General features: G+C 50.4%; 2 protein-coding genes and 1 long non-coding RNA gene across 3 annotated transcripts; 2 read left to right on the plus strand and 1 right to left on the minus strand.

Annotated features, from left to right (window-relative positions):
* The first annotated feature begins 650 nt into the window (after positions 1-650).
* On the plus strand, positions 651-2,218 carry LOC127296012 (uncharacterized). The gene is made up of 2 exons (XR_011743778.1): positions 651-1,719; positions 1,798-2,218. It is a non-coding gene; the product is annotated as an uncharacterized lncRNA (long non-coding RNA).
* Positions 2,219-3,346: 1,128 nt separating this feature from the next.
* On the plus strand, positions 3,347-4,411 carry LOC139830200 (uncharacterized). Its single transcript, XM_071818208.1, has 3 exons — positions 3,347-3,370; positions 3,461-3,847; positions 4,253-4,411. The coding sequence occupies exons 1-3, from the start codon at positions 3,347-3,349 to the stop codon at positions 4,409-4,411; spliced, it is 570 nt and encodes a 189-aa protein (XP_071674309.1).
* A 2,070-nt stretch (positions 4,412-6,481) lies between these two features.
* LOC127349018 (probable protein phosphatase 2C 31) lies at positions 6,482-9,204 on the minus strand. The gene is made up of 4 exons (XM_051374844.2): positions 7,912-9,204; positions 7,703-7,816; positions 7,001-7,265; positions 6,482-6,903 (listed from the first exon to the last, which is right to left on the minus strand). Exons 1-4 carry the CDS (start codon positions 9,202-9,204, stop codon positions 6,788-6,790), a joined length of 1,788 nt encoding a protein of 595 aa, XP_051230804.1. The 3' UTR covers positions 6,482-6,787.
* Positions 9,205-9,405: the final 201 nt, after the last annotated feature.

The following is a 9,405-nucleotide window of genomic DNA, read 5'->3' on the forward strand; positions in this document are numbered from 1 at the left end:
CCTTGGATCTACCAACAAGCTGTACACTACATCAAGGCTGATCTATCACAGCACCCTCGACACTACATAATCAACAAATTGGACACTACGTCGTCTACAAGTAAGGGTTGATGGAGAGCTATTATGTATACACCACATGTTGGTTGATTTTTTTATTTTAAGTTTACTTCGGTTATTCTGATATTTGTCTTTAAACGATATTTCAAGTCCTCCTTCCTGCATTTTGAACTATAACATAAACTCAAATTATTCTATGTTTGTTCATGCTAAATTGAAAAGGTCCATGTGCTTCTATCTTAATTGGTTGTTGTGTAAGATGTCTTCTTCCAGTTAAGGGTGTTGAAATGTCAATAATACGTATACCTGATGGTTGGTACTAAATCTTCTACAGTAGCAATAGTGAGTAGTATCATTGGAAGAAATATGTGCTCATGTTTTCAAGATAGAAAACTCTATAGGTTTGGAAAAAAGGGAAAGTATTAACACGCCTAGGGTTTTGAGCATTAGCCTAAAACATATACCATAAATCAACGCGCAAGTCAATCCATTTTGGGGCAGAAGTGATCAATATAGAACCGATTAAAAATTATTTTAATAAACCCGTTGCAACGCACGGGCAAATTTACTAGTAATAATAAAGGAGCTAAGGTTTCTGCCAAAATTTTCGTCCAACTTTTCGTTTGACCGTTTTACCCTCCCACCAAATTACATACTACTGCTAATTGTCATTATACCGGTTCGCGTGTATCTCTTTTTTTCTTCCATGGCCCAAACCCAATCCCGTGATTCAGGCACAGGAGCCCTCATCCCGCGATTCCTTGCACAGGAGCCGCCTCGCCCGCTCGGATCTCGCTTGTTCCGCAGTGGGGCGCCACATCCCTCATCCCTCATCCGGCCGGAGAATGAAAGTTCGCCGTCGGACGAGATCCCGTCCCCGAGGCGTCCCGATTTCGTCTGCAAGGGCGCGGGCATACGGAAGAACTCGCCGCGGCCACATCCCGGCACAGCAGCTCGCTCCCCGCGGGTCAACGCCGCCCGCCGCCCACGCGGGCTTCGCCCTGCCAAGGCCGCGCGCGATGCCATAGAGCGTCTGCAAGGGCGAGGGGCTCGCCGCGGCCACATTCCGGCTCAGCAGCGTCGCTCGCCGCGGGTCAACGCCGCCTGCGAAGGCCGCGCGCGGCGCTGTCGAGCGTCTGCACGGGCGCGGGGCTCGCCGCGGCCACATCCCGGCGCAGCAGCGTCGCTCGCCGCGGGTCAGCGTCGCCTGCGAAGGCCCGCACAACCTCGAGACAGGGGCTCCTTCCGCGAGCAGAAGGGAATCGACCTGAAGCTTCCCTCACAACCAGCGCGCCTAAGGAAGGGAGAGGGGGAGCTGGGTCGCCGGGGAGAGGTGAATTGGACGGAAGGAGCACCGAGGAGCCGGCGATTGGCGGCGGCGGACTGTGCAACAACTAAAAATACTGCAAAGTGTGTGGTGATGCTGCCGAGCTGCCGGCCCGCCCGCATATCCAGGGCGGCACACGCTCCCTGGCCGCGCCCCTCTCACTGGACCTCTTCAGCGATCCGTTCCTTGCCGTCAGAACGTCCCTGATCGCCGGAGAGCTCCGCCCTGAACCGTCCCTCACCGGCCTGCTCCGCCCTGATCCATCTCTGCCCTTCTGAGATAGCTGATGCTTGCATAATTGGTGGATGCTACCTAACAGATGCAGAAGAGAGAAGGTTCCAAAACTAGAATATGTTTCATGCAAGCGCAATCGTTCTTCTAATGGTGGTACTTCCCGTGTTCTTTGCCTATAGTTATGCAGGTTTGCAGATACACCAAAAGATTATGCACAGCTGACTCCGCATCTGTTTCTTCTGCAAAAGATGGCTTCAGTACGTACAAGAGCGGCAGATTCAGTGATGGACAGAGGTAGTATTATTAATGACAAGGGAACATAGACTGGTCACATATTTGTGACAACTACTGCTGGCAAAAATGAAAGCGCTACAAGAACAGTGAGCTCTATGCAATGTTTCTCTTCTATAACTGAGAAAGATTAGCCATATCTAAACTTGGTTTTGTAGTATACGCCTGAGACTGTTCATGGTGTTGTAATCGAGCATTACAACATGTACCAGCACATGCCACTTATCCAAGTGAAGTTGTATAATATTTATGTGCATGTACTTTACTGGCATGTTCAGTTCGCATAAGAAAGCAACTCATTTAAAGCAACCTTAGCTAGCTCCAAATCAAGTTGATTTGGTCTTTGATGAATTAAAATAATATCTTATTTTTGGCAGATATGTAGGGCATTTTCTTTACATTCAGGCAGAGATATCAAGCCTTCCAGGTATACCGCAAAATGCCTTATAAGGTATATGATACACACGAGCAATCTATAATTGTAAAGATCCTGAAGTTTAATGGGATAATTCTTAATAATGGCAATAAAGTAGTTATTTTTAAATTGTTATATATTGAATACTTATTTATTTCAGTATATATTTAGGAGTCAAGTGTGAATGTACCCTGTAAGAGATGTGTAGAGAAGCGAGTCACAAGATATAATTCATTTGATTATTTATTTCTCCCGGTGCAACCTATAGACACTTTTACAAATACTTGCTCCGTAGCGAAGCACGGGTTTTGTCCTAGTCTTTTCTAAAAAAAAGATGTGACAAATTGAAAAAAAAATCCAACACAATTAAGGTTTGGGTTACCACTATTGCTGACACCCTAACAGATAGCAGTGTGTGGCCCGTGTTTTGTTCGCTAAACTAGTTTCTAACCGGTGGACCTATGGCAGGCCTAGGTGGCAAGGAGGTAAGGGTTAAGGGAGACAAATGTTAGACTGGTCTAAATTGTTACTTAGATCCCCTCTATCTTTAATATCTTTAAGAGCATCTCCACCGGCGCCCCCATAACGGTCCCGATAGTATTTTGGGGACCGGCAGCGAAAATGGGCTCGCACCGGTGCGTTCCAAACGGTGCCGGCTAATTTTCGAGCCCAATAGAATCGCCGGCAACCCCGTGCCAGCCTCTTCGCCAAGGGCACGAATCGGGCGCGTCGGCACCTCGGGGCATGTCTGAAAACGAGCGTGAGCTCCGCCTGCAGCCAGACACACCGATTTCCCACCTCCTACACACGCCCGAGCCGACTCCCACCCCTCTAGATCGCCACCGTCACCGTCGCTGCCGCGGCCCCCTGCTTGCAATAGACACCGCCAACTGTCTAGGAACCGCCGTCCATCGACACGGCCGCCACCCCCTCGACCGGCGGCCGCTGTTTCGCCCGGAACAGAGCTCGCCGCCACCGCGATGGTACCGCCCCGCCCGCAAGGTGTTCGTCTGATTGCCGCGATGGACAGCGACGATGAGATGATGGTGCAGCTGTTCACGGAGGAGCAGAACGCTTAGGCTGTTCGGCGGCAACAGCAGCAGCTGATTCTGATGAACCTGATGCGTGTTCGTCAGCCTTTCTTCGTCGTGCCTCGGCGCGGCGGCTCAAAGCCAGGCAAGAGGAGGAACATCAACCGGCATCGTGAAGCCGGCGCAATGCTGCTTGACGCCGACTACTTCAACGACGATGCGACTCATTCGCTGAAGGAATTTCGGCGCCGGTTTAGGATGAACAAGGAGCTGTTCTTGAAGATTGTCCATGACGTCAGGAAGTACGACAAGTACTTCATGGCCAAAAAAGATTGCACAGATTTGTGGGGTTTCACCTCGATTCAGAAGTGCACTGCTGCAATGCGCTGTCTTGCATACGGAGCTCCTCCAGATAGAACCAATGACTACCTACGGATGGCAGAGTCGACATGTACAGAGACTCTCTACATGTTCTGTCGAGCCGTCATAGCGGTATTTGCTAAAGACTATTTGAGAGCACCAAGACAAGATGATACAGCTCGGATCCTGGAAAAGAATGCAGCAAGAGGGTTTCCTGGGATGCTCGGAAGCATTGACTGTATGCATTGGGGATGGAAGAATTGCCCTTTTGCTTGGCAGGGGATCTACAAGGGGCATACTGGTGAGTGCAGTGTCATTCTTGAGGCTGTGGCAGACCATGAGCTTTGGATTTGGCATGTATTTTTTGGCATGACAGGAACAAACAATGATATCAACGTGTTGCAGCGCTCTCCGGTGTTTGCCAGGCTAGCTGAGGGATAAGCTCCTGCCGTGAACTTTGAGGTAAACGGCCACGCATACAACAAGGGGTACTATCTAGCTGATGATATCTACCCAACATATGCTACATTTGTGAAGACAATTCCCTCTCCATCAAACGAGATGGAAGCCTATTTTGCAACATACCAGGAAGCAACACACAAGGATGTTGAGCGTGCTTTTGGGGTGCTTCAGCACCGTTTCGCCATTGGCAGGTACCTGCTCTCACTTTGTCTGAGGCTCAGATGTGGGAGGTGATGAACGCCTGTGTGATCATCCACAACATGATCATTGAGAGCGAGCGCAACGCACCTGTGCAGGATAATCATCCATTTGATTATCAAGGGCCACTAGCTGAGGTACAACATGTACCCCAAGAATTTGCTGCTTTTTTCATATGCACAATGAAATTCGAGATGCAGGTGCCCATGCACAGCTGAAGGAGGATCTAGTTGCGCATTTGTGGGCGAGAAGAGGAGCCGCCAACAATGCATGATTTTATTTCTATTTGTTTGCATGTATGCATAATTTAAGTATTGTTTGTTTGTTAGGTTGTATGAATAATTTAAGTACTATTTGTTTGATTGATTGTATGAATAATTTAATTACTATTTGTTTGATTGATTGTATGAATAATTTAATTCTACTTGTGTGATTGTATGAATAAAATATGATTGATATGTTGTTTCAAAATATTGTAAAAAGAAAAAAATTGGGGGCCGCCGTTTGGGAGGCGCCGGCGTGGGAACAATGTCCCCAAATGGAGAATGCACTGCCGACGCCCCTGCCGGCGACTATTTGGGGGCTGCCGGTGGAGATGCTCTAAATCCTCAGTGAGCCTCACGCCTAACTAGAGTCAGGCTCACGTCGGCACAACACGTTGGAACCAGCGAAGAAGCTAGAGTATCTGAAACCAGGGTGCACGCAGGGTGCCTTGACAGAGAGAAGATAATTTTAAAGGGTGCATATATGGTGAAAAAATATTCTACCAAGAATTTGTTTTCTAACACCGGGGTCATGTGCGCCCCTAGCTTAGGGTGGATCCGCCGCTGGTTGGAACCACCTCATCATTCTGCCCTTCTCCCTCAATTTACAACTCTCCTCTTCCACGGAGCGCGGCGAATGTTGTCGTCAGCATCTCTATCCTCCCGGTCTCCGCGGACCTCGCTGAGCTCCCAAGTCCCAACAACCCGTTAGCTCCACATTAGTTGAAGGTCGTGCGGAGCTGCCCCGGTTTGTTTAGTTCATCTTCATCTTCTCTGGTACTAGGGCGACGTCGATCTCCTGCACCGCCTTGTACCATACCTCCTCGTTTTCTTCCTCAACATATTGCGAACCTCTTGAAGCTTCCAGAGCTGCCCCTCAATGCAGTGTGCCTTTGAGCCTAGCTCGTCATGTCACCCTGCTTTGGCCACAGTCGTAATGAGAACCCGATGAGAAATTCTGATGGGAGCATGGAGAATACAACACGGTCGACATTGACGAAGCATCTCTGTTGGTTGACGATGACAGAGCATCTCTGATGAATGGTTTCATTCGATGACTTTTCCCCAGCACATCACAGTCGGGTGGATTGAGGCCAAGGCGAAGGGGCGATGATTCGTCGCATGCCGATGGTAGCTCCCTGGCGCCACTGCCCTAGGAAAGCTTGTCAAGTGAAGCATCATCGAGTGTCTGTTCTCGCTAGTGCCACTAATGAAAGAGCCACTTTGGGGCCGGGGGGGGGGGGGGGGGGCTGCCATGCTTGAAGCCGACTTCGCTCTAGACATGACACAGAGTTTGATGGCACACGGTCATTGTGCACATGTGCGATGTTGTGCTTCCCCTTCCTTGAGTTGGAGCCTCACGACGTTGAAGCCAAGGGTCACCGACACGTTCAGGAAGGACCAATTCGAGACTCCTAGTGAGCGCTTTTGACGGATAGACTGTGTGAATGGATTTTGTTTTCTGCAAAATAAACGTGCCACGTAGGCCTACACGTTGGGGTCCACAGGGGAAAAACACACTTTGGGCACCAGAAATAGTAGGGGAAAGGAAGAAGCAAGAAGCCCACGCAATAAGAATTTACAATGTATGAAGGGATTTTTTTCCTGCAAAATAGACGTGCCACGTAGGCCTACACGTTGGGATCTACCGGTCAAAAACTCGCTTAGGGCACCTGAACTGGCCTGTTAGGTTTACGGTATTACGCAACGGTAGTTTTTTTATATAAAATTTGCCGCATTGTTCGTCTTTTTAAACCCTAATCTCAATTGTGGTTGTATTTTGCATTTTTTTCAAAAAAAGATGAACCCCGATCTTGTTGCTAGTTATGCATGCATTGGCAAATGAACCAAACAGAGCAGTTCTCATTCGGCATATACCATTTCCCATTGTTCTTTCTATCAGCACCATTGCCGGGGAAACCTAATTACAATAAGGTTACTACTACTACTACTAGAGTCCTTCCTGCCGAACTAAACACAACAGTTTCGGGCTTTCGGCAAAGAAGGAACATGATTTCTCAAGAGAACTCTGGAACTCCTTGAACTACTCACTAGACAACCTGCATCTGAAACTTATTCAACTTGTTTCTTTGAGCTGAAACTTATTCAACTTGAGGACATACTATATATGTACCACCAACGCCACCACCTAGAAGGTCGACCTCCAGAGCCTCCCCTCGAACGATATCACGATGATCGACACGTCGTCATGGTAGTTCCTCCTGTCGCCGTGCGGCACCTCGAGCAGTTGATGGCACTCCATACCTGAAAATCAATCGGCATATGAACAATGTCAGTAAGCTGGTTTGTGGATACATGATTTGTGCTGCCACTGCCAGATGAGATAGAGTTGGTTGCTCACCAGCCTTCCTTGCAGCCCGGAGCAGAAGTTCTCGGACGAGATGCTGTGCGGGATCGCCTTCGGGATTTGCCGCTGTGAACATCTGCACCTGATCAACCACCTCCTTGTTGGTGAAATACTGATAGAGCCCGTCCGACGACAGCACCAGAAACTTGTCTTCCGGACCGATCCGGTGGTGGCACAGTGACGGGATGCAGTTGAGGTAGGGGTCCATGCCGATGTAATTAACCTTGAACGCTGCTAGCAGCCTATTGTTCCACTTTGGCTGCGAAGTCAAAAAAATATATGAAATTGTCAGATATGCAGATTGACAATTCAAGGAAACTTCGATGACTTGGCTATATGTTAACTATTTCCCTATGCTGCAAAAATGCAACAGGAACACGCACCAAACTGGTCAGTTGACATTGCACGTTTGCATGATGGGATGCATGAATTACATGTCCATATCACAATTTTTAGGCCCTTCGTCAACAGAGAAGGCATGAACAACGCTATTGAGCTACTGTAGGATAGTCACTAATCAAGTTATGACTTTAAAGGGTCTGCAGATGTGATGAACAAATTGTTTCATGGAATTAATTGGAAATGCCCACGTCTAGCCCCACAGTGCTAGGCCGATAGCAATTTCATAAAGCAAATCCTAGCAGTCTAACATGCAAATTGAAGAAGAAACAGAGACACTGTTTGATTGGTGTGTACCTGCTTCAGGTAGCCCGCCCCAAATGCTCTGGTGACGTTGAGCTGCCCCTTCACCCTGCCGTTGATGATGGCGTTGCGATCATTCAGATGCTGGCCTCTGATCCTCATCACCTCCTGCATCACCGAGAACCCAGATCGATTCCGTCAACCACAACTCGATGATCGAAACAGTACATGATACTGAAGAAACGATCGAATATGGTGCGTACCTCCTCAACAGCGGTGCTGTGCTCGGCGGTGAGCTGCACGGTCTGCAGGCCGTCCAATTCTTGCCTCGCCTTGCCGATGATGTTCCTGATGTCGGCCTCCCGCCTCCGCGCCAGCACCACACGACTGTCCCCAACGTTCATCACGTACACGTCCTTGTCCTTCATCACCATCACCAGCACGCACGACCCCATCAGCCCGAGCTCCGGGCTCTCCTCCGCGTTTTGCTCCGCTGCCTCGAAGAAGGCCTCCTCCGTCTTCCTCAGCGCCCGGGCCAACGCCTTGAGGACTTCGCGTTGAATTGTTTTCGTTGTGCCACCCCCGGTTGTGGCACCATCGACCATCTCCAGCTGTTCCGTTCGTCCCCTCTTCGTCGGCTTACGGTAAAATTCTGGGCTGTCGTTGCCTCCATCTGGGTGATCGGCATTGGCCACCGGCTCGCCGCCCTCGTTGTCGTCCCAGAGGACGCCCTTGAGCTCGCGGTGCACGGCGACGTACAGGTTCGCGAAGAGGTAGTCGGTCGCGTCTGGGCCGTTGAAGCCGTCGTAAATCCCGACGAACACCCACCCGTGCTCCTCGGACACCGCCACGTGGAACCGGTCCTCGCCGGCCATGCCCTGCGCCCACTGCACATTGTTCTTCGGCGGCGAGCTGGGGTCCCCGTCGCTGGAGGACTCCGTCTTTGCCGCGTCAGCAGGTCCCTCTGACAGGAGGCCTAGGCGCGAGGACCCCCGGAACCGGAGCTTCGAGGCGGCTCTGGCCAAGAATTCGACGAGCGATCGCTCATTGTGGCTTTGAGAGCGCGCCAGACGACGTTCAGCGATGAGATGGGAAATACTGGCCTGGGGCCTCACGAAGGAGGACGACGACGAGAAGGAGCGGTCCAGCGTGCCGGACTTGGAGATCATGGATGCCGTGCCGGACGTCTCGGAGAAGCGGCTGGACATGGATTGGAGTGGTCCGGACATAGCCATCCTGTTCGGCACGGCCTGGAGCGGCACGGAGGCGAAGGAGCGCGAGCTCTCGAAGGTGCACGCAGACGACTGTGGCCACGTCATCTGGTTGAGAAGGCTGAACGACGGCATCGACGCAGCTGTCACCTGGTTGGCACTGATGGCCGCGCCGGACAGCGAGAAGAAGGACGTCTCAGACGACGCCGAAGTTGCGAAGGCGGCACTTGTAGGAACGTACATGAAGGAGTGGCCATGGCTATCCTCGGGGAGCGGGTCCGAAGGGACGGCAGTGGCGTATGGATCCCCAGAGAAGCATGGGTTCTTGGTGATACCATTGCCCATTTTGTTTCCTTGGGTTTGGGATTTTGGCGGCGGAATAGGGGGTGGATGAGTTGACCTTTTGGGAAAGCGAGGGGTAGGGGAACGGTAGTTTGTTTATGGGAATTGACTATAGTTGGAGTTGAGTGATGCAATCAACGGTAGGCCATCCTTAGACTAGTGAATATGGCGGCTTTTTTGCTCCGGCTACCCTATAACTTACCT

Source organism: Lolium perenne, chromosome 4 (genome assembly GCF_019359855.2).
Source record: "Lolium perenne isolate Kyuss_39 chromosome 4, Kyuss_2.0, whole genome shotgun sequence".
In the NCBI taxonomy this organism is placed as follows: domain Eukaryota; kingdom Viridiplantae; phylum Streptophyta; class Magnoliopsida; order Poales; family Poaceae; genus Lolium; species Lolium perenne.

Coding starts and splice junctions, on each gene's coding strand:
- LOC139830200 (XM_071818208.1), top strand. CDS start 3,347: ATGGACAGCGACGATGAGATGATG. Junction 3,371..3,460: donor ACAGCGACGATGAGATGATG/GTGCAGCTGTTC, acceptor CGTGTTCGTCAG/CCTTTCTTCGTCGTGCCTCG. Junction 3,848..4,252: donor TCTGTCGAGCCGTCATAGCG/GTATTTGCTAAA, acceptor ACATTTGTGAAG/ACAATTCCCTCTCCATCAAA.
- LOC127349018 (XM_051374844.2), bottom strand. CDS start 9,204: ATGGGCAATGGTATCACCAAGAACCCATGCTTCTCTGGGGATCCATAC. Junction 7,266..7,702: donor GGGCGGGCTACCTGAAGCAG/GTACACACCAAT, acceptor TTGACTTCGCAG/CCAAAGTGGAACAATAGGCT. Junction 6,904..7,000: donor CCGGGCTGCAAGGAAGGCTG/GTGAGCAACCAA, acceptor ATTGATTTTCAG/GTATGGAGTGCCATCAACTG.